At 38.3% G+C, this 22,305-nt stretch overlaps 6 protein-coding genes and 4 long non-coding RNA genes across 14 annotated transcripts; 4 read left to right on the top strand and 6 right to left on the bottom strand.

Moving 5' to 3' along the window:
* Positions 1 to 1,052: 1,052 nt before the first annotated feature.
* LOC123471000 lies at positions 1,053 to 1,831 on the bottom strand. Its single transcript, XR_006644847.1, has 3 exons — positions 1,755 to 1,831; positions 1,626 to 1,701; positions 1,053 to 1,553 (listed from the first exon to the last, which is right to left on the bottom strand). It is a non-coding gene; the product is annotated as an uncharacterized LOC123471000 (long non-coding RNA).
* Positions 1,832 to 2,056: 225 nt separating this feature from the next.
* LOC123470999 lies at positions 2,057 to 2,898 on the bottom strand. 3 transcript variants are annotated; one of them, XR_006644838.1, is made up of 5 exons: positions 2,816 to 2,898; positions 2,636 to 2,680; positions 2,399 to 2,572; positions 2,254 to 2,320; positions 2,057 to 2,197 (listed from the first exon to the last, which is right to left on the bottom strand). It is a non-coding gene; the product is annotated as an uncharacterized LOC123470999 (long non-coding RNA). The 3 variants fall into 3 exon arrangements; XR_006644839.1 differs by having other exon boundaries at positions 2,399 to 2,578; positions 2,636 to 2,869; XR_006644837.1 differs by having other exon boundaries at positions 2,636 to 2,867.
* On the top strand, positions 2,899 to 4,023 carry LOC116920480. Its single transcript, XR_004392710.2, has 2 exons — positions 2,899 to 3,470; positions 3,554 to 4,023. It is a non-coding gene; the product is annotated as an uncharacterized LOC116920480 (long non-coding RNA).
* Positions 3,934 to 7,622, bottom strand: LOC116920240 (sodium/potassium/calcium exchanger 3). Its single transcript, XM_032926393.2, has 8 exons — positions 5,932 to 7,622; positions 5,759 to 5,860; positions 5,482 to 5,669; positions 5,248 to 5,395; positions 5,030 to 5,155; positions 4,609 to 4,956; positions 4,451 to 4,552; positions 3,934 to 4,386 (listed from the first exon to the last, which is right to left on the bottom strand). The coding sequence occupies exons 1-8, from the start codon at positions 6,254 to 6,256 to the stop codon at positions 4,055 to 4,057; spliced, it is 1,671 nt and encodes a 556-aa protein (XP_032782284.2). The 5' UTR covers positions 6,257 to 7,622; the 3' UTR covers positions 3,934 to 4,054.
* Positions 7,623 to 7,760: 138 nt separating this feature from the next.
* Positions 7,761 to 9,311, bottom strand: LOC123470989 (protein unc-50 homolog A-like). The gene is made up of 7 exons (XM_045171763.1): positions 9,052 to 9,311; positions 8,831 to 8,982; positions 8,705 to 8,770; positions 8,521 to 8,641; positions 8,293 to 8,432; positions 8,128 to 8,229; positions 7,761 to 8,065 (listed from the first exon to the last, which is right to left on the bottom strand). The coding sequence occupies exons 1-7, from the start codon at positions 9,180 to 9,182 to the stop codon at positions 7,923 to 7,925; spliced, it is 855 nt and encodes a 284-aa protein (XP_045027698.1). The 5' UTR covers positions 9,183 to 9,311; the 3' UTR covers positions 7,761 to 7,922.
* A 166-nt stretch (positions 9,312 to 9,477) lies between these two features.
* LOC116920338 (ER membrane protein complex subunit 7 homolog) lies at positions 9,478 to 10,527 on the top strand. Its single transcript, XM_032926551.2, has 4 exons — positions 9,478 to 9,748; positions 9,823 to 10,078; positions 10,143 to 10,217; positions 10,281 to 10,527. Exons 1-4 carry the CDS (start codon positions 9,534 to 9,536, stop codon positions 10,419 to 10,421), a joined length of 687 nt encoding a protein of 228 aa, XP_032782442.2. The 5' UTR covers positions 9,478 to 9,533; the 3' UTR covers positions 10,422 to 10,527.
* On the bottom strand, positions 10,506 to 12,564 carry LOC116920342 (ras-like protein 2). Its single transcript, XM_032926559.2, has 4 exons — positions 12,206 to 12,564; positions 11,787 to 11,874; positions 11,480 to 11,691; positions 10,506 to 11,411 (listed from the first exon to the last, which is right to left on the bottom strand). Exons 1-4 carry the CDS (start codon positions 12,308 to 12,310, stop codon positions 11,205 to 11,207), a joined length of 612 nt encoding a protein of 203 aa, XP_032782450.2. The 5' UTR covers positions 12,311 to 12,564; the 3' UTR covers positions 10,506 to 11,204.
* A 410-nt stretch (positions 12,565 to 12,974) lies between these two features.
* Positions 12,975 to 16,591, top strand: LOC116920369. 2 transcript variants are annotated; one of them, XM_045171772.1, is made up of 5 exons: positions 12,975 to 13,964; positions 14,842 to 15,208; positions 15,370 to 15,530; positions 15,620 to 15,827; positions 15,935 to 16,591. In XM_045171772.1, exons 2-5 carry the CDS (start codon positions 15,145 to 15,147, stop codon positions 16,021 to 16,023), a joined length of 522 nt encoding a protein of 173 aa, XP_045027707.1. In that variant the 5' UTR covers positions 12,975 to 13,964; positions 14,842 to 15,144; the 3' UTR covers positions 16,024 to 16,591. The 2 variants fall into 2 exon arrangements, with proteins under 2 accessions (XP_045027707.1, XP_045027706.1); XM_045171771.1 differs by having other exon boundaries at positions 12,975 to 15,208.
* A 2,353-nt stretch (positions 16,592 to 18,944) lies between these two features.
* Positions 18,945 to 21,231, bottom strand: LOC116920273 (trypsin-2). Of its 2 annotated transcripts, none has more exons than XM_032926444.2 (7): positions 21,089 to 21,231; positions 20,450 to 21,010; positions 20,245 to 20,366; positions 20,054 to 20,180; positions 19,676 to 19,954; positions 19,500 to 19,590; positions 18,945 to 19,430 (listed from the first exon to the last, which is right to left on the bottom strand). In XM_032926444.2, exons 1-7 carry the CDS (start codon positions 21,098 to 21,100, stop codon positions 19,354 to 19,356), a joined length of 1,269 nt encoding a protein of 422 aa, XP_032782335.2. In that variant the 5' UTR covers positions 21,101 to 21,231; the 3' UTR covers positions 18,945 to 19,353. The 2 variants fall into 2 exon arrangements, with proteins under 2 accessions (XP_032782335.2, XP_045027672.1); XM_045171737.1 differs by having other exon boundaries at positions 18,945 to 19,406.
* Positions 20,861 to 21,730, top strand: LOC123471002. Its single transcript, XR_006644849.1, has 2 exons — positions 20,861 to 21,001; positions 21,094 to 21,730. It is a non-coding gene; the product is annotated as an uncharacterized LOC123471002 (long non-coding RNA).
* The last annotated feature ends 575 nt before the right edge of the window (positions 21,731 to 22,305 follow it).

The following is a 22,305-nucleotide window of genomic DNA, read 5'->3' as shown; positions in this document are numbered from 1 at the left end:
GGAAGACATTTTAAATCTCAGGTAATTACTGAATAGTGCAGCAGCAATGTTTGTGAAGGGTGACCTTGCAATCCGCTTTAAAGAGTTCACCAAGTACCGTATGTAGATGTTTTAAAAAATGGAATAATTTAATGGAAATGTTTTAGTCGTAGTGTATGGTCTAGTGGCCAAGCAGACACCGTATTCTTGTCAATTCCTGTGTGTTTTAGAGTTACAATCATGACTGCTTTAAACGAATTAATTGAGAAGAAAAATTTGCAAACGTATTTATGCTTCTAAATTTGTAAGTTATCTGATATGAAATCGAACAATAAACTTGTATTTTTAAAAAAGGCATAACAACCAAAACGGTTTCTTCGAACATCGACTTCTTTTTGGAAAATTGATTAGGGTTAAACCGATATCGCCAAACACTAGGTGGCACTGTTTAAGCTTCACTGTCAACCTGACTTTACAAAATTGAACGCACTTCCTTTCCATTGTTACCCACGAAGTAGATTCTGTAAATATATTCATTGCTTACCTGGTAAGTTTCCTGACCTGGTTCGCCTACTTGGAAGGTAGGCAACCCAGGTAATTGCGCACCCAGTAGAAATGTAGTCGGGGAGAACTCTGGTGGGGTAACTTGGCATAGTTACCCCGACCATCAAACGATCACTCGGACATGGGTACCTGAAAAGGAATCGAGCCAGCCACCGTCGAGTTCCCAGGCTAGAGCCCTCGCGATGGCTCCTCTATCCTCGAATCGAAACATCAGAAATTTTCTAAGTATTTTGCCTGATTTAAGATTAATATTTAGAATTTTACATTTATAATGTATCAGTTGTAGCTCAACGGTAGAGCAGCGGCATGGTAAGTCAAAGGCCTAGGGTTCAAACCACATGCGGCAGCTATTCGTATTTTAATTTCAAAAAACAATTTGCTGGATAATTATCTAATTTTACAGAAAAAAAAAATTGGCCAGAAAAAAAATCCTGCTGAAAAAAATTTTTCAAAAAAAAAAAAAATTTTTCATAAAAAAAATTAATAAAAAAAATTGCCAGAAAAGAAAATCTTTTGAAATTATTTTATTGCAGTTTATCAGACATTTACAAAAAACATGGTAGCCCAGCAAGACATACGGTTACACCGACTCAATTGCCCCGACGGGTATATTACCTGTTATGTTTTCGGGTAGCTCCGTAACCCTCCATTAACCTAATCGACGGGTTGATTACCCGTTGTGTTTTCGGGTTGCACCGTAGCCCTCCAATAATCTCATAGTTAACGACCCACACTCACCTTCTAGACAGCGCGCTCCCAACCTTCTCTGCTGATCATAGTATTGCCATAACACGCTACGGGCTTATTATCATAAGTGTAGGGGAAATAGGGCCACAGAAAACTAGGGAACCCCACACATGAACTCCAATATGTCTGCCACAGTACCACAACAAATAGAGAAAATAATAAATACAAGGATATCTTCGGTCGTCCCTCCAACTCCTATCCATTATTTTGGCCCCAAAGATCCATCAAAATCATCTCCGAGCTTCATTATGATCCTATGAACTCTAGAAAATAAATATACATGAAAGCGTAAAAATTAAATGCTTGTTAACATAATTTTTTAATCGATGACATACCTTGTTAATCGCTGTTTTTAAATAAATGCCAACATATAGTAATTCATAAGAAGCTGTTAACCTGTAAAATGCCAAACTGAAGGAACAATTGACTGAATATTCTTTGCAAGAATGAATATTTTAGATTACAGTTTTGTATGATTCCTTTCAGGGCCATGTTCCCTCCTTGTTAAGTGCTTCAGCTTACATATAGTTTAGTTATATTCAGGTTGAATGTTTAAAGTTGTCTTCCAGGTTAGGATGTTTACACAATTGATTCATATTAGATTGAAATTTAGTTTTATGTAAATGGGTTTCATAATAAAAAATGAGGAAGTTTGATGAATATTACTTAGCAAAATATTTTTAGTTGTACTAAAATATTATATTTTTAATTACTAGGTTAATGTTTGTACTTAAAATATATATTCTTGAATGGACTTTTAAATATATATTGACATTTTACCTTAGTACATCACTTTTGCTAAATATCTTTGCTTGTTTTTTCTCATTCACAGGACATTTGTCAGCTTTTCCCATGGTCAAGTAGATTTCCACCCACATATAACCAGTCAGTGTTCCATGGTCTACTACTAAAAATATAAGAAGTAGAAATTGATACACATATTTTGTAGATTAATTAAAATACTTCAGTCTTTTGTCTCCTATCCAAGGGTGGACAAAATCAACATCTTCTTTCCAGTGGTCTGTTAATTCTATGGAATTTTCAATGAAAAAAAGTAAAAATAAAACTAAAATAAATTTACAAAATTCTGAATGTTTTTTGTTATTACCTTTTCAGGAGTAATGAATTATCAGTATTTCCTGGATGACAAAACAAAACTCCATCATTTTTCCTAGCACTGCGGTGTTCAGAAATTTTTGCAACTTATGTTTTTTCAGTCTCAGGATCTTAGGCTTGGTCAGGTGGATTTCTAACTATGGATAACTGGTCAACATTACACGGTCTGCAACTTCCAAACATTTAAGAAGTAAACGTTAGTTATAATGTTTGTAGAATAATCAAATACCTTTCATCGGACTTAAGGTTCCTGTACAGAAGCCACTTGGAAACTCTGAAATGTAGGTAATCAAATGTTTCTTTATGACATTTTTATTTACCTATTTTCAGCACACAGCTAAGCAAATATTTTATCACAATATTTGCAGATAACGCAATGCCAGAATTTGTAGATGATTACACTTCATACCTGTGTATATGCGACCATATTACCACGAACTCATGTTCAACATTGGCAAACACGTTGCCGCTTTTTTTTTCTTCACTCCCCCCAAAAAAAAAAAAGAAAAAGAAAAGAAAACCCGGTAAATCCCGTTGCCAGATAAATTTACAAAACCTGGAAAATTAAACTTTTTAAAACATGAAGCAGAGCATGAAGTTCAGTGTTCAGTGAAAAGATTCTTACTAGCTGTGTCATTAAGAACTTTTTATCAAACCTGAAATATAAAAATATATGTTTGCGCATAAGTTTCGGCTCGAATTACCTTATGCCCAGCCCAGCTTATTACCGGAAGGTACTAGCGCGATTATTAGTTTTTTTCGGCATATTGCCAGTACCTTTCAGTAGTAGGCTGGGTTTCAGGTAATCGAGGCTGAGCTCTACCAGAGAACCAGAGTTGTCTAAATAAAAGTGGGTCAAACGGCCTTCTGTATCCTCCAGCCAGTATTTAAATTTCATAAAAAGCGTCAATAAAGCCATCTATCGTCAAATTAGGCTTTGAAAAAGCATCTACCGGTCGCTTATGAACGCTGATTGCACATGATTATTACGACATATGATCGTACGTGTGATTGCAACGTACACAACAAAAATTGAATGATGGCATGTTTTGCTAACAAGAAAGGTAAAGAAATAGGTTTTTCAAGTTATGGATTTAAATTTAGAATTGAGTCTTTATGTTCTCTTTATTCTTTTTATTCGACATAGTTTGACGAACCAATAGTGGTAAAAGAGCACATTTCAAAGACGTTTTGACAGATGCTGAGGAACAAAATTTGTTAACAGCTATCGTTATTACCTACCTGCATCTACGCGTCATCAGGATGTACTGTCTCCAATGGCTATTACCGGTTCTTTTGATTCCCAAGCCAATCAATCCATTACTTCTCTACAACCATGCTGTTTTCATGGTGCTTTACCTGGCAGGATTCTTTCTGGAACGGCAGCCTTGTACAATTTGCTCACTGGCCTTTCTAGTGGCCCTTTTTCTTTTGTGCTACAGTGGGCTTGGCTGGTGTGTCTTTTGGGAATCGGAATGTGACACTGTCCGATGTGGTGACAGTTTGTGATTCATGGGATTGATACTCTTTGACATTTTTAACCTTGTGTATTGCATTTGTAAACCAAGTGACCCTGACAGAAGCAAATATATCAGCGATTTGGGTGCTCAAGCAAAACTTTAGTTACTGCATTCATCTAAATAATCTACTAACATGGGGGTGCATTAACCGGCATGAAAACATTCATTTCAAAGCAGCCTGCTAGAACTAGAAAAGCCATGTACGAAATCAATAAAATTGCACCTATCTTTCTATCAAGAACAAACTTGTTGAAGGCTATGGCAAAGTAAAGCACCAAAATAGTGCAGAACAGCATCAAGACGCTATAGACGACTCCACCAGAGTTAATTGCCACGAAATTACCATCGGCGGGGTATTCGGGCATAACGGCCGCCTTTATAAGCCAAGGGAGACCCATGCAGATAAGGATGTCAAAGGTGTTGGAGCCAACAGAGTTGCTGATACCCATCGAACCTTTACCTGTGTCACAATACAACCGATTAGCTTTCCTCTGAAAAAGTCAAAATTCTTTTAGAAAATATACCTGCACGGGCTACCACGACGGCGGCAACTCCTTCCGGGACACTTCCACCTGCTGCGAGGAACGTGATACCCATGGCCGAATCCGGAATTCCCAAAGTATATCCTACAAGAAAAACTAAGTTAGCATCTGACAACAAATCCAAGCAACAAGTAATGTACCGATGACAGTGATGAACCAAGCAACGAGATATGATAAAGTTCCAATCCAAAGAATGCAAATAAAGAATGCCAGCGGATACGTACGTCGCCATTTTTTACCACGACGAACATCCGGAATCGTCAAGAAAAATACCAAGTTGCCCAGCCACATGACGTACCAGTAGAGTTTGGTCGTAAACGAGCCTTCCGGAGGCTGAAAAAATTTAACTGGACCTTCCGGTTCGTCTTCAATAACAGCCGCGTTTTGTGGCTCCGGCGATGGGGATCCCCTATCCTCCAAAGCCGGACACTCAGCGTCACTCAATTCAATTTGATCTTTCGTAATGCTTGGTGATTTGTCAATGACGCCTAATCAAACCACATAAAAATTGAAGCAGTTAATTACTATTATCTGATGGAATTTCTTAATTCAAATTAAGACCTGATTGCATGGCAGTTTGTTCGTCCTTGTCTTTAATTTCATCCTTATTTTTCTTGCCGCTACAGCTTTGAAATTGCGTAATAACAGCGTTCGCCCATCGCTCCAAAGTCCGATTACAAAACATGACTAAAATGATAAACGAGATAAAGAGTCGGTATTATTACACCTTTACAAGGCATAGCCACTGTTTTTGTTTTCAATTGGGAGTTGATAATAACCTGCTAGAAAAACGCCATAGCAAACGACGAGTATCATAGCTTCCCACCAGAAAATCCGATTGTCCGACACGACGACAGCCAATCCAATAACGATGGAACCGTAGATTGCGCAGTCGCGTGTAAGCGGCCACCATTCCAGCGGAACGGCCTATTTGATTGCATTGAAAACAAAGCCAGGTATTTATCTTTTTTCAAAAAAGAAATGGAAACTATGGTTCTCTTTGTTCTCCTTACGAAACCAGTGAATAATCCACAGCAGGCGGGTGCAGCTAAGATGTTGAACGCAGCCGAGCCGACAATAGTTCCGACTCCAATATCTCCTTGCGTAATGAACGTGCCAACAATATTAATGAACAATTCCGGTGATGAAGTTCCAATGGCCATAATAGTCGCTCCGGCTACATCAGGGCTCATATGCAATACTGTAAATGTTTCAGTTTAAAAAACAAATCTACTTTAATGAACATTTTTGTTTGTTTGGTTTTTTTAATAATTAGGAAGCAAGAAATACCTTCGGCAATGATTTCCAGTGAAGGTACGAAATACTCGTCAATGACGACTCCGATCATCAACATTGTGTAAATGCATAAAATGAAGTGAATCACAACACCGCCTACAGGAATAATTTAAAACAGAATAAATTAACAGCGACGTCGACCATTTTCCCTTTGAGAGATAAATCACCTTTTTGGCGTTGCTCTTGCGTAAACATGTCAGGCGGAAAGTCCTGGATCGTTGGTTCCGTACAGTTGACGGAAAATCTTTCATCATCCATCTCTTTCGTATTCCCAATCGATTCATTGCGGATGGGGATGTTGGACGATTCGATTTGCTCATTATCGGGTTTATTGGGACCGTGCAAAGGATACCGTTCGTAATAAACAGCCGAGCCGTCATCCACGTGGTAGGAGACGACCGGTTGAGATTGAAACGCAATAACGGTAACAACAACTACTAGAACAACTAAAACGGGAAACTTATTCGCTCGCGAAGGACTCCCGCACACCATTTTTGCCGACCAGACGAGGGTAAAGGAAACCAGAAAAGGAGAGAAATGTATTAAAAGAACTGGTTATTGTTATAAAAGAAAAGTACCGAACCTGAATGATACCGATAAGAGATATACAAGCAGAATGAAAACAGCCGGTCAAACAGAGTACAAAAAAAAAGGAAATCAATCAATGAAACAAGGAGCGCTTTGATACTGAAGTTGCTTCAAATGGAAATCATAAGGCTCCTTGACATGGGTGCGGGAGTCCTGGATGAGATGGAGCTTAAAGCGTACCACCATTTATGCGTGACCCTGCCGCGCAGAGAAGGTAAAGGGGGAAAATTTCTGGCGATGAAATGCCACAATAAAAAGAATTTAAAAAGGAACAATCCAACTGTTTCTTTTCGTTAGTGCCTTTAGGGTGTTGAATTTGTGTGCCCTTAGGGTAAAAGAGGCACATGAGGATTCACACGTGAACGAGACAAAAAAACACACGACCGACTGGCTACGAGTTTCGCAGGGCACTAACTATCGAGCCGGATGAAACGGGACTCGGGGACTTTGAATACACTAACGCAAAGGGAAGCCTTTCTCGGTATCGATCGCATGGCAACGCTGCTAACCTTAAACCATTTACTGAGCGTGACGTCAACAATATTCTATATTTAAGCAAACATTGTGTTTACTTAAGCAGATTTTTGTTTTTCAACTGGCCGTCCAATATGCACCAATCTACGGTAGCGTCGGAATCTGCAACAGGTCTGAAATGAACATATGCATATTATGCAAGTCATGGTTGGAGGATACGAGGTCTACGTGCTCGTGAATGAGATATGATAGTTGAACAAAGGAGCTGGAGAAAGACGAGTCATGTTCATGGTGACCGTACACTAGAAGAAACCGGTGTGTCGTTAGCACAACGGGATGCTGACACACACGGCAGCATTAAGCTAGACACCTATTCATCATTGCGAGCGTTACAAAAAGAGAACACGAAAAAAAAGGAGTATTTCAAGAGACCTTTTTGACGCAATTGTTACGAGCTTATCAGGATACGAGGCCAAGATGATAGGGCATATAATGACCCTGAAACCTTCTTTCATGTAGAATTTCGGCCAAAGTTTAAAGCAATTTTCTCGTATTTGTCAGGAGCAAATGAGGCAAGAACGAATTCAATAGCAAGTCGTGAAATTGAGCTCTATCGAATGACAGGAACGCTTCGAATACTTCGTTAAGGATTCAAACTAAAATTAAACGCTCCATGGTTACACATCAACAAGTCTTCAACACAAAACACACGATCCGTGGATCCGAGAGTCGTACGTGTGCGTACAACTGGAGCGGTTGGGATGCAGGCTTCGAAAATGCCTCCTAGCAACGGAACCGAACAGTATCAAAAATCAATCCATTAATCATATTATTGGACGGATAGTCGAGGGTCATGTACCGTAAACCGAATTCTCATAACCGAGCTGACGTTTACCAATTTCCTTTGGATCGAATAGGTGCATCTTCTCCGAACGTGGGTAAACGTCTTTATTTTTTTTTGTTAATGTTAATACAGTAGTGACGTTTAACAACAACAAACGGAGGGAGAAGCGACCACAGTTGTTGTTTTACGCAAACAACGGAATATATGGAGAATCAAAAATGAAACACAAAAATAAAGGGAAACGTACTTTTTTCAGATGACATGGACTCGAGCGTGATAAAAGTTTATCAGCGTATGCGTGACGTTCCAGTTGCAGGCAAGGCTGACGATGTAGATCACAAACAAGACGGAAAATGGATAGAGTAGTCCGCGCGTCTTGTGTAGAATTGGCAGAGCTAAAAAAATCATTCAAAGAATGTAGTGAATGGTTATTTTTAAAACATCTATCCATACTTACAACTGTATCCAAGGAAATTGATATAGATATAATAGCCAACGGCAATCAGCCAAAGGGTGTTTCCAACAAACGTCGCTGAATACCAATCTTGACTGATGAGAACTAACAAAAGAAATTAAAATATTCAGGATCAATTCGGCCGTTTCAGACTATTTGAAAACGTACCATGGTAGAACATAGACTGAACAACGTGTAAGATGATCAGTGCCGGAAAGTAGGCGTTCAAGTGAACGTCAAACGCATAACCCCATTCGACATCTTCACCTCTGACATTGGGCTTCATCAAAAGCTTATTTGCCACCAGCCTAAAATAAAAATGAAAATGCATTCAACATGAATATAAGGCAAACAGTCTATTTTGTAAATCAAATATTAGAGTTTCATTTTAGTTACCACATGGCTGTTGCAATCCCCGCTCCAACAAGAAGGCAGTCAATAAAAATGGTGTAAGTTAGAAATTTGAAAAAGCTGAAAATTGACAAATCCAAGAAAAATGCCAACACCATTGATGAAACTAAATGTCAAAGTGTTAAATCAATTAAAATCTTAAAAATTTAAAGCAACAGAATTAACTTACAACATAGCCACATTGCTAGCAATACCAAAAATGCTGGGTCATCTCTGGCAAACTGGGCTTTGGAACCTGTGCAGAAAGATGGCAATTGTAGAGACCATGTAACTGGATAAACATAAAACAAGTTACTTTTTCTGTAATGAAAATTTCTGTAGACTTTTTGGGGAGAAATGAACAGGTAGATCATCTGCCATAGGGCATATTCGAAATCCATTTGCTGGAAGTGACATAGCTTTCTAATAAATTTATATCGTTTGGCTGCAGCTGAAAGGCATCCTGTTCTACTTGAAATAAAATTGATCGTTGAAATATTCTCACGGCAATTGACATGTTTATATTCAAAGCAAGACCTCAAATTAGCAGGGGACGGTAAAGGGGATGGACCTCTGAAAGAAGCTGGGTGGACGTAACTACTGCCGCCCGAAGTGTCAACATAAGCTGGAGACGTCGCTCTACTGCCTTGTGACGGTTGTTTATACATATTCTTGCCACGCCAGACTAATTTCTGTTAGAAATATTCTGAAAAAAACAAATATTACTTTAGATATCGTTCTTCTTCTTCTCCCACAAGCCACAACATCGTACGGCTTTATCTCGTCTGCTGGATTCACAAACGTTACAGTTGAATACGTGTCATTTTTAATATAAAATAACTATGTAAAAGATTATTGCTAAAATCGTTTTTGGGGTTCTAAACATTTTATTAATACTTTTCTGAAATTATAAAACTCATTTTCAACCAGTTCATACAAATTGTTGGTAACGGTTATTGGCGACAATGTTGTAAGATGGCGGCGTATTATTATTGATTTTGACAGCAAGGTTTTTCGTCATGAAGTCTTCAGTTGATGTCACGTTTCTCTTTAAATTAATTGTTTGCTTATCTTTATCGATATGTGTAAGAAGTAATGAGGGTGAAACTAGTAAAGAATGGTTTAAAATTGAGGGCAAAGTTCAAGCTCCAGATGCCTGGGCTAAGTTGAATCCAGACTGGAAATTGCATACAGATATCTTAATAGATGGAGGCGAATATAGAGCGTTTCTTAGGTAACTTTATTTTACTTTACTTGCTTGTGAAATCTCAATTTAATCCTAATGCTGTTTTTTGTCAATTTTTCCAGGGATGATGCCTCATTTTCAGTTAGCGTCCCAAGTGGTTCATATGTTGTGGAAGTGTTCAACCCTTCCATTTACTATGAGCCTGTGAGAGTGGACATTAATTCTAAAGGGAAATTTCGTGCTAGAAGAATTAACCACATTCAGCCCAGTGCTGTTAGTCAGATTACTTATCCCTTGAAGTTTAAACCTGGAATGCCTTATCGTTACTTCCAGCAAAGAGAGCAATGGAGAGTCACCGATCTCCTCTTCTCCCCAATGGTAGAACAAAAAACATCTAGTCTAGTTTCAATGTTTAGATATTTCAATCTCCTTATGCAAACAGGTCCTGATGATGTTCCTTCCATTGATTCTCATATTCATATTGCCTAAAATGATGAATGATCCTGAAACAAGAAAGGTACAATGTGATTTAAAAATCAGTAATTTTCAAGTCCTCTTTCTCATCTTGCACACAAAACAGGAAATGGAAAACATCCAAATGCCTAAATATGAGATGCCGGAGATGAGCGAGATGCTGACTTCGCTATTTGGAGGTGGTGATGCCGCCAAGAAGACAACGAAAAGCGGTGGCAGCAAGCAGGGTGTGGTCAAACGCAAATAACATGAAAATTATAAGTCATGTAAAATAAAAAAAGCTAAACAAAAACAAATTAAATAAAAAAAAAATCAATTGTGAATGAAAATATAGTGTGAGAAGGGCTAACAAGGCTGCCATTGTATTTTGTTTGTTTTTTTGGGTATGTCACTTGTTAATTCAATTAACAGCATTTCTTTGTCGAATTCGAATCAGTCAGCAGAGAAGGAACGGAACTGCTCTATACACTATAGTGAAGAGACAGGAGAGAAAAAAAGGTAACATCGTTGTTATATCTTCCAATTTAAAACGATAAGGAGACAAAAAAAAAATAGCAAACCACAAGTTCGAAAATAGTTGAGTTAAATGAGACTAAATCACACAGCTACCTAGTTCTTTTGTTTGTTTTTTTAACGCAAACTTTTTTGATTGCCTCGTCGTCAGCTCTCAAAATTCTCTGAAGCTTCTTTTAGTTATAGAACAGCTGCAAAATTATTTTCCTTTTTTTTTTTGTTGAAACATTGAAAAGGAGGCGGTGGGCAAAAAGAATCAACATCGAAGAATATGTATGTGAAGAAAAACGTTATCTGTGCGGATTTGGCAATCACTTGAGGACATTTTCCGTTTTTTCTTTGCGCGCGCGACAGTCTTCAAGAGATGATGAAGAGGGAAAATAAGCGACAAACTTTTCTCTTTTTTTTCTTCTTCAGGCTGCACGATTTGAACGAAGAGATGTATGGGGGGAGTAGAGGTAAGGGGGAGGGAGTTGATTGTGAATTTCTTTTAGCGTTTTCGTTTTGTTGTTTTCTGTTACAGAAGCATACACATCTTGCGTCGTTTGCGTGCTTGACGTTGGTCCTTGCTGGACGTGAGTGGCCGCTCAAGGGCCTGGAAGCGGCGAATGAGTCGGACCAGCTCATGGAAGGCCAGGTCCACATTCATTCTCAATTTGGCCGAGCATTCTAAATAGGGTACTTTGAGCTGACGGGCGAGAGAGTGGCCCTCATCGGCTGAGACCTGTATGATTACAAAGAAGTAATAAACATGTGATCTAAACACAAGACTTTTAGAGAAAAGTTTCATACCATTCTTTGATGCTGGAGATCCGCTTTGTTGGCCACCATTAACATTGGGAATTCATCACGATCTTTAACTCTGAGAATCTGTCTGTGGAGACGGGGCAATTCGTCAAAGGAAGAACGATCGGCTACAGAATAGACAAGAAGGAAGCCCTCGCCGGAACGCATATATTGTTCCCTCATGGCGCTGAATTCTTCCTGACCAGCAGTGTCCAATACTATTGGAAACAAAAGAACCACATAGATATTAAAATAATTTTTTTAAAATTTAGGTTAATCGAATCATAAAAAAACAAACAAACAAAAAACTCACTGTCTAATTTGGCAACAACATCATCAATGACACACTGTTTGGTGTAGGAGTCTTCAATGGTGGGATCATAGTCTGTCACGAAGTAACTCTAAAAACAAAAAAGTCCAAGTTGTTACCATATATGGTGAGGCAACAGGTTAGAGTATCGAAGAGAAACTCCAGACATTTTGTTTTTGAGACAACAACATCAACTGGAGGATGCCTAAATACCAAATTCAGACTGTGATCTGTTTCTTAGATATCGGTGCATGTTTAAGTAAACACAAAGCTTGGGAGTTGCTGATATGATGCTGTGTGGGAGAAGAATGGGCTTGAAAAGGTCAAAGGGGGGTGTGAAACAGATGCGTCAACATCCGACTGGCCACAACAAACGCCTTTTTCGTTGACGTCAAATGGCAGCCAAAATGTTGGAATCTCACCTGAATAAACTGAATGGTGATGGCAGATTTTCCAACACCTCCTCCTCCCACGACAACGATTTTGTACGTTTGTGCTACACTGCTTCGATCGCCCGGCTTCGACATGATGACAGGCAGTCCAGCTGGGGTGTACAAGTAGCTGGCAATCAAAAACCAAAAAAAAAACCTTTTTTTTTTAAATCTATCACAATGATTAGTTCAGCTATCCGGGGGACAGGTCGAAACAAAAACAACTGCCTTCCTTGACTGGATGTGGTGTCAAGGGAGAGAGGGACAAGGGAGGGATCTTGAATTCACAGTGGCTTCTCCTGATCTGTCCGTCTTCTGTTTTGCCAAGCCAACATGGCGGCAACGCGCAGTCTAAAAATCAAAAAGGAAGAAGGAAAACAAAAAAGAAAATCAGCCTCCAGGCCTTGTTTGCTCTGACAAGGGCGGCTCCCCTCTCTCTCTCTCTCTCGACGTCCGTTCTTTTTTCTTACGTATAAATAACTCTCTCTCTCTCTCTCTGTCTCTGGAAATAAAAAAGACGGGTCCGTTTGTACACTTATGTAGTTCTCTCCCCCATTCAACCTTGTAGTAGAGCGAAAAACCTCAAGGCAAAAAAACTTTTCTCTCGTCTTCACACTCCAGTTCTTTTTCATTTTTGGTTGTGTCGACGACGTCTGTACGAAAGGGCCGAGGGAAATCTTCTCTAAACATGTACAACATCTGGAGACGTGCCAAAAAAGTAAAAAAAAAAAAACGGACACATTCTGTCGCTCTTTCATCTCGACCCTTGTGTTTTCATTCCTTTTTGTTTCTTTCTTTCTAAACAGAGTTGCTGCTCAGTTTTATTTTAGCGCCCAGTTAGTAAGAACATTCTTTTCATATCGTCTGCTAGTACGCACACGCTGATGAGTATTTTTGTTTTTAAAAAAAAGAAAGAAAAGAAAAGGAAGGGGGAATGTTTTGTTTTGGTATTTGACAGAGACATTTCACCCATTTTTCAACTCTTAGAAGGGCGATTCAATGTAAATAGCCATAAATCGCGTACGGGATTAACGAGTCAACATGCAATATGTAACGAGTAAAAGTGGGTTTTTTGTACCCTTTGCCTTGTAAAATGAAAAGGGCGATGGTGGGTGGAGTTAATTGATTTGTTGGTCGATTTATTCTGACGTATTTCGCGAGTGAGTTACATCGACTCACAGCAGCTGCTTGTTGCGAAATCATCATTTATTGGATTCGATCTTATTCACTGTCCAGTCTCGTGTAAGTGCGGTCCAACGTATATCCACTTTATTCAGACAGGCTTATTTATTTACGGGGGCGGACTAATTCAATTTTGGCACTTTACAAAATTTGGACCGAAAACTGTTTGCCCGTTTTTCTCGAAAAGTTACGAATTATCCCGAAGTCGGTAGGCTAAAAACTTTTCACGCATTTCAAACTTTGAAAATGCAATGAATAAATTGTCCTTAAAAAAATAAATTCAATTTAATCAACAAGGAAAATGCCGTAAAAAGATTAAGACTTACACGAGCTTGACAGGCTAACGTTCTCCGAGTGACTAACTTTAGCAATAAGGAAAAGCAAAGATTCTTAGAAGAAGCAATCAATATTACGACGGAGAACATTAAGTTGAGTGTTTTGAAACAAAACATCAGTCGGAGAGAGTCACTTTCCATTAAGCAGAGAAATGTCCTACCACCAAGATCTAATTATCTTATGCCACAGTAGCAGACGACCGTGAATTCTTTAGACCATCAAAGAATGTCAGGTATTTGCACCTCTGAGCACTTTGACACACCTAACATTTTTCTTTTTTTTTTTCAAGATAAAAAAAAAGGAAAGGGACAAAAGTCTCTCGTTCCAAAAGTTAATCGCCGCTATCGCGTATTTTGGTTTGAGTTGCTTCTAATCTAATGTGTTATCAATCTCTTTGCCCTGTGGGTGAAATTCCTTTTGACTTCCTTAAAGTTTTCTTTCTTTTTTTTTCACGACTTTCACGTTACGCTTATAGCCTTGTGGGACGTCATTAAACTTTAATGAGAAATACTCCCAGTCTAAGAGAGTCGAAACATTCAAAAATCGTTAAACTTTAAACTGTAATTTATTCATTAAAACAAGAAAAATTGTTTTGTTAAACTGAAAAAAAAACAAAGTTGGGAGATTCGTTCAATACGAACTCACTAAAATTCTATAAAAAGCTTCAAAAGCGATGGGCCATTCATTTTGCTTTAGTGCTCTGATTTTTCGTTCCCGAAAAGCTTCTCCGCCCATGTTTTACATATTAACTTTTAACGCACCCTGGGCCCAATAAAAAATGGTCATCCACCTTTGACTGCTCCTACACTCTAATGAAGAAAGTTTTTGTCGTTAAACTATAATGTTATAGGTATTCTGGAGGTTTCTCTCTTCTTTTTTTTTATGGTTCTCCCATGTAACATGTTGGGAGGGCGGATTAAGAGGAGAACACCGCACAATATTGGATCCTGCGCGTGACAAACGAGTTCATGTCGATATAACACCAGCCGAAAGAAATATTATTATTTTGTTGTTTAAATAAATGTCAGCTTTTCTTGTAGCTTCAAAACACATTTAAGATAGAATACCAGGTAAACCTTACTTTGATTTACAAAACTTTTTGTTTTCAGAAAACCAAAGAAAAAAAAAAATTCAATATCGGGTAAACACGGGAGATGTACCTGTTGCGCAAGCCAAAGAAAGAGTCCAGGAAAAAACAAAAAAAAACAAATAAAAAAGAACTCATGTGCAATCGAATTGATCTTAGAACCGCCCCCTTTCCTCCTACCACCGGAAGATTATAAAAACGGAAGTTGACACGTTCCGGTTAGTGAGTAGATACCGTACTGAGACACTACCGGGACACAGGCACACAGCGTCCAGGAAGCAATCTCTTTCTCCGTACCGACATCACCATCTAACACACTACTAACATGAGGATCGCCGTGATTCAGTTGTTCGTCTTAATCGTGATCTACTTGGCTACCTGCGATGCTGGTATAGATCGACAATTTTGGCCATCGTTTATCATTCGTTTAAGATTTGTAGCAAACCAAAAAGAGAAAAAAAAACGTTGCTGTTATTTCTTGGATATAATAATGATTTGTTTGACCCAGGCTATACAGAACTTTTCTTATTTATGCGGGTATTTTATTCAGCCGTGCCGCAGATTCTCAAGTCGCAATCGCTGATTCCTTTCCCGCGAGTGGGTCGCTCCCGCTCGGCTTTCATCGCCAACGCCATCGGCAGTAGCGCAAGAGGAGCAATGCTAAACGCTGCTGGAAGCAACAACAACAACAACAAGCCGAACAACTGGATGGTTGGTTACAACTTAATAAAAAACCAAAAAAAAAACGATCAGTGGCCCTCATTAATTGACGCACATTTTTCTATGTGCCCAACGTCAAGAATAACGTGGATCTCACCGTCAAACGTCATTTGATCCCGTTCCCGAGAGTCGGCAAACGTCAATCGCTCATCCCGTTCCCGCGTGTTGGACGCTCCGGTTATTTCGGTCTGTTCCCCAGCCGTGACGATGAGACAATGCAGCAACAACTGGCCATGTCGGACGAGGATTTTCAAGCACCTGCTCTGATATTATCCAATGATATTTTAGGTAAGCGGGTCTAACTCTCAATAATTTAGAAAGCAATCGTCGTTGGTCTAGCGGTTAGTCTATTTATGTTGCTCTGATAAATAACGGGGAGATGTGAAATCACGCAGGTGGAATTAATAATAGACGAGTCCATGCCGATGAACAGGCCGTGTTTATTCCACATCCATGGATGACCAGTCAAGAATCGGAGGAATAAATTATCAAGAAAGATCCGATATATTCGAGGAAAATCGAATCCATTTGCCCTGCTGATCTCGGTGTTACCTATAATCTATTCCTATTTAAGTTTAACGACGACGCATTAACCGCAAAAAAACAAAAAACAAACAAAAATGTATCCGCGTCCATTTGAATACCCTCAAAGAACAGGGTGGATTTAGATTTTAAAGATTCAACAACAAAAAAATAATCACAATCAAAATTTTGACCTACGCTAACCAAATGATTAAATTCTAAAGAAAAGACGCATATTTATTTGATAATTCTAAAACATTCCTGTTGACGTAACGATTTTTCGCTGTAAAGATTTTTCTTTTTGAGGCGGGGTATTTATTTTAAAATGAGCAAGGTAAACAAAAAAAAACATAACCAAAAACAATTAAATAATATTGAATGTATGGAGCAAGCACAGTTGTGTCTAGTCAATACTAATTAGAAAATGGATCTCATTAATACGTGTGCACAATTGGAACCTGCATTGTACGAAATTTTGAGCTTGAAAAATGTAATACAAAATCGAAATTCTCAAATGATGAGCAAACAAATGAGACGTTCCTTTTTTTCCAACATAATTATTTTTTTTAAGGAGGCTAATTCAATTAAAAGCGTTAACCGTATTAGTTGCGGATTTACAGAGTCTTTTTTTTTTTTAAAGAGGATTAACGTCATGGAAGAGTCATAAATATTTAAACATTTTGCATCCAGCTGCCTGCCTGAACAACCGCTCCCAAAAAAGGAAACAGAAATAGTTAAACAGCAGTTGAATAATTTAACGCTGGACATTACGTTTTGCATCGTGATCAAAGAAAAAGAGCTCGATGCGTGTGCCGTGATAAATTCGGTCTCTTAAAAAAAAAAAACGTGGCCAACATTTCGTGCATTTGAAACTCACGTCGGGTATCCAAAATGATCGCCCACGTGAAACTATAACATTCAAATTTTGTTGAATAAGCCTTCCTCATTGATTGAAATTTTCTGCCTTACTAATCCGATCAGTCGTTGTTTAGTCTGTCTAGACATCTCAACAGACGAGTTCACTGACTTTGACGAATGACGTCATAATATAAATCGATGTGTCAGCCTGTATTGTGGTCGTCATAACCATAAAAATCTCTATTCGCTATTAAGAAAAAAAGCTTATTGTCAATGGGACTACCAATTGATTGAGTTTGTTTCTGTTAGAAGCAAGTAAAATACAATGACTAAATAATTAGAAAACAATTCTGGTTTATACCACAAACTCACACATAGAAGAGCGTTTAAATGTTTAAATCTCTGCTTTTTTTATAATAAACGAACTAAATTTCAGTCCAAAACAATTGTGGACTGTGTAACGACCTCGTCATTTTTACAGGAAGCTCGACTTTCAAAGTCATAGGTTCGATTATGTAAAGGTCACTTGGATTGTTAGACATATCAAATGATAAGGATTATGGCTCACATAATCTTTATCGTTGCTCTTCATTTAAAAGCTCTCCATTATCAGAACGCCATGCTTAGTTTACGTCAAGGTTTTGGTAAACAGAAAATCTACAAAAAGTCAACGCTAGATGTCTCTTTGTTACAGAAACTTAAAAAAAACTGGGTATCAATTTGATGATTGAAAAAAACAAACAATTTTTCGATAACAATTTTAGTCATGAACCTTTAACAGTCGACGGAGTTTTCAAATTCTTTAATTATGGAAAAATCAAATTTTATGGAAAGCAAGTTGGTGGAATACGAAAACTCGTAAATGTACACTCGATCTGACGGACTCGGAGTGTTCAAAAACTATCACGAAAAATAGTCATTCATCTGGCAAATAGAAAATTTCATCAATATTTCTTGCACGATTCGAGAAAACATATTCAAAATGGCGGACTTCAAATGAACGATTTCGAAACCTCGAGAAAGGCCAAGATAAAATTGCCCTATGTCAAACAACCCCTTTAATGGACTGTCAAAATCTCTTGGACGAAATTATGAAATTGAAATGGCAAAACTATTCAGGGACTGTAAATAATGGGGAATTTAAAGCAAACCGACAAAGTTACCAACGACATGTGGCAAGCCCAAATGTATCTGTAGTCACCACAAATTAACCACGATCGAAGACAAGTCGATTGTGAAACTCTTTCAAAAAAAGTATTTCAACAACGAAAACAAAAGTAAAATAACGACAATGGGGTAGAACTTGGAACTAGAAAGTTCTTGTTTGTATAGCAAGAAATAGGAAAGAACACTCTGTCCAGCACTTTTACGTGGACCTAGCCTTTTCCCCGAAATTCGTCTAGACAAAAGCAAAATAAATGAAAAGAGGACTTACATTTGTGATGATAACTTGGTGTTACTTCACGTATAATCCGGACGGCACAAAATGGGATACAAGAAACTGACTGACGCCATTCTGACCCGTTTGAACGAAAAAGATCAAGACCATGTCGCCTTGGCGAGGTTTTGTTGAAGACGTTAGAGAAGATAATTAGAAGTGCCACGGAGATATCGCCGTCCCATTACCGATGAATGACTAACACCGTTACCCTTTCAACTGATAAGCAAATTAGAGCCATTAACTTGTTTGAAATAACATTCAAAATGAATTTCTTCTCTATTCTTACCGTCTTCAGGTTTATTTCATGTTATGAATGGCCAAATCACTGATGATTATTTCTATTCGAAAACACGTGAAAGAACTTCAAATTATACTGAGATGCAGAGTGAATCTATATCGCGTCGTCACTTCAACTAGTCTGAACTGTGGATTGGGGATTTTGGCGCGTATTCACCACGTGTAGAACCAGTGTGGAACGAGAACACGTTTGAAGTATCGATATATAATATTTATCAAAAATTTTAAATAGTTTTAACTTGGATAATAATTATTTTTTATTTCAAACGAAAATAAAAAAATTTATCTATTTGCTGAACCTTTTATTGAAAATTTCTAGAGTTTCGGACATTGGCAACTCCGCTTTTAAATGTGGTCAACTCGGAAAACAGTAAAAAAGTAGAGGGAAACAAAATCCGTATCATTTTTTTAGATTTTTACCTAAACCTTTTGAAATGTCTACAAAAAAAAAATAAAATAAACCCCTCTTCAAAAATGTAGACTGTTAAAATGTGAAAAACTTAAACTGTACGGACAGAGAATATTACTTGGAAAACATGGAAAATGAAGTGTTTCAATGGAAGGGGGTAAAAATTAAATAAAAATACACTTTTAAAATTAAATTTAAGGGAAGCTGAAAATGCCAAATAAATCGCGTCCTTTTGTCATATCAGGGGGGGTTGGACGTGTTGAAAGCATCGTAGGGTGTCAACAGTTTTACATATTTTCTGCTATCCAGTCCAGGTATGAATTAACTCTCGAGTAAATGCCTGGATATTTCGTTTGGCCGCATTCTATAAAAGCAATCAAAGAATGTCGAGATGGTACATTTTAATATTATTAAATTAAGGTATAATGTATACCTTGGCCATAGCTGACAACGCCAACCTGCACGAAACGGCATTCTGACATCGATTCGCCATAGTCGGCCACAAGAGGGCCGCCGCTGTCACCCTGTTACCGTTAAAAACAATGAAGAGAATATTCAGAATTAGATAAACGATACATTTTTGCATAGGGGTGTGTGTAGAGGATTTACCTGACAAGTGTCTTGTTCACCTCCATAAGCGCAAAGCATAGTGTCGATAATATTATCCTTTTTACCGTAGATTGCCTGGCATTCTTCGTTACTAACAACTGGAATGACGGCGTGTCGTAGATATTCTGAAGCTTTACCTTCGTATTTGGTATGTCCCCACCCCATGCCAATAGTTTCCATTCCGTCAGTTACCAAACACGTCGGTGACAAGCAAATGGGTTGAATAGTGTCCGTATATTCCACAGGGGATTCCAGTGTCAAAATGGCGATGTCGTTCTCCTGCAGAAAGAAATTGAATTGTCCAGGTACACATTCAAAAGCGAAAATAAAATTAGTTTGACGCATTTAAATTAATAAAATTAACTGAAAAAGACTTACAACAAGCTTGCCATCATATTGTTCGTGAATTTTCATTTCTACGACGTTTCTTTTTTCCTGTGCGTCGCTCGATGTTTTGCTAATCGTGTGCATTCCAAATCTGACATGGAGGTCATGCGTAATTAAGCTATCAGATCAAAAATTAATCTTGTTAATAACGCACATTTAATCGAAAATTAAATATTTCTAACGTTTCCGTTTTTTCCTCAGTGATGCAGTGGGCAGCCGTTAGGATTTTGGTCGGAGTAATCAAAGCTCCACCGCAAAAACTAGCGAGGTTTCCACTTTCCTCGTCACCTGTAGCAAGCGACACCTAGCGATTCAGTATTACAATTCAAAATATAAATCGCTGATTAGTCTTACACCATAGGAAAGAAAAAATAGATGACAATCTACCAAGAATGGGTATTGATTCGGAGTGGCTTCTTCACTTTCTGTCATTTTAAACGTGTTATTTGATCTGTACATTCGAGAAATGGCACGGAGTTCGTTGCTTATACAGCGAGAATCATCGGCAATTGAAGGTTGATTTTCATCATCCTTGGAAATGACAGCGTCACTTTGTACAGGAGAGTACGCGTACGCTACGGGACTGGCAACAGGAGCGTCTTGTGCAGGGACATCTTCGACAGGCGCGTACGCTACCGGACGGGCAGCAGGAGCGACGTTGTTGAAGTGTACCTTAAAGCCCTTATCGTCAGCTGTGTAGGAAGCACGAACCTCCGTACCTTCTGGGTTCAGGTAACCCCAAGAGCCAATCATGTGTCCATTAGCGTCACGAACGTTAGAAGCTGCCTGGCCGTAGTAGGCATAGCCAAAATTCGTTCGCCCTTGATCATCCTGACTGTTCCATTGTTGTAGCTGTTGTGAACGTGAGTTAATGGAAGGTAGGGCCGGATATTGGATACTTGCCGCTTGGACGTTGGCCACTGCCAACAACAGCAAAAGGTATACAGCCTAACAGTATAAACGATCACATTTTATCTTTTGAAAAATGAGGGTTAAATTAATAGACTATTCAAATACAAAATTTACCGCAGATTCCATTTGATGCTCGTACTCGGCGCGTTTAGATTCGACGAAGACGATGTCCAATTGTTTTGTCTTGGGCTCTTTTATACTCAAAGACAGACTGAAGACGTGGCAATCGGTAGGTTCCTGCTCTTCTTATCTTTGTCGTTAATGACCACACCCGAATTAATTATGATAATGACATTTTTGGTAGGAGCTGTGAATTTGCATGGCTAGCAACAAACATGAACGGGGAATCCCGCATAACTGGATGCGAACCCCAACCTGATCCACATAAATGAATGCCACAAGATAATCAGGAACAATCAACAAGAAGCACGTAAGGTGTCAACGCTTACCTTAAAAAAACAGCAAAAGCAGTAGGGAATGAACTTTGTTCATGGGAACGCAATAAAACTGAAAATAACAAGGATTTGGATGGCCAGTCAAGAATCGGAGGAATAGATATCCTGTACTTAGCATATTCAAAAATCGATTTTATACCCAACTGATCTCGGTGTTATCTTTAATCTATTCCTATTTAAGTTTAATGACGCGCATTTAAAAAAAAATAAAAATCCTCGTACATTTGAATGGATGATTTCAGCATGTCGATGAATTTATCAAATTCTTTAATTGTGGAAAATAAATTTTTATGGAAAGCAAGTTGATATACGAAAACTAATGAATGTTTATACACTCGATCTAACGTGCTGTGTTTAAAACTACAATGAAAAATAGTCTTGCATTGGTTGAGAACACATTTTCATCAAGATTTCGTGCACGATTCAAGAAAAGAGATTCAAAATGGCGGACTTCAGATGAAGGAATTCGAAACCACGAGAAGGCCAAGATAAAATTTTGATCAACATGAAAACATCCATTTCAAAAGTGTTAAAATATCTTCGACGAAATTATGAAATTGAAATAGAAAAGCAATTCAGCGTTTGAAAATACTAGAGACTGTAACGATAACCAAAGAATACACGCGAATTTTAATTATGTCCACCTATATGTGGCAAGCCAAACCACGAGCGTTGCAAGATATTGTCTAGACCTACTATTTTTACGGGAGCCAAGACTTTAACACGAAATTCCACTTCGAAAAATAAAAATTGTCGAAGGCAAAACAAATTAAACGGGGACTTACAGTTATGGTGATTAACTGACAATACGTCAGTCACGAACCGAGCGGCACAAAATAGGTCACAAGAACTGACCAGCGCCATTTTAACTCATTT

This window comes from Daphnia magna, linkage group LG4 (genome assembly GCF_020631705.1).
Source record: "Daphnia magna isolate NIES linkage group LG4, ASM2063170v1.1, whole genome shotgun sequence".
Taxonomy (NCBI): domain Eukaryota; kingdom Metazoa; phylum Arthropoda; class Branchiopoda; order Diplostraca; family Daphniidae; genus Daphnia; species Daphnia magna.
The sequence above is the reverse complement of the archived record's forward strand: the minus strand, read 5'-3'. Positions and strand labels throughout refer to the sequence as shown.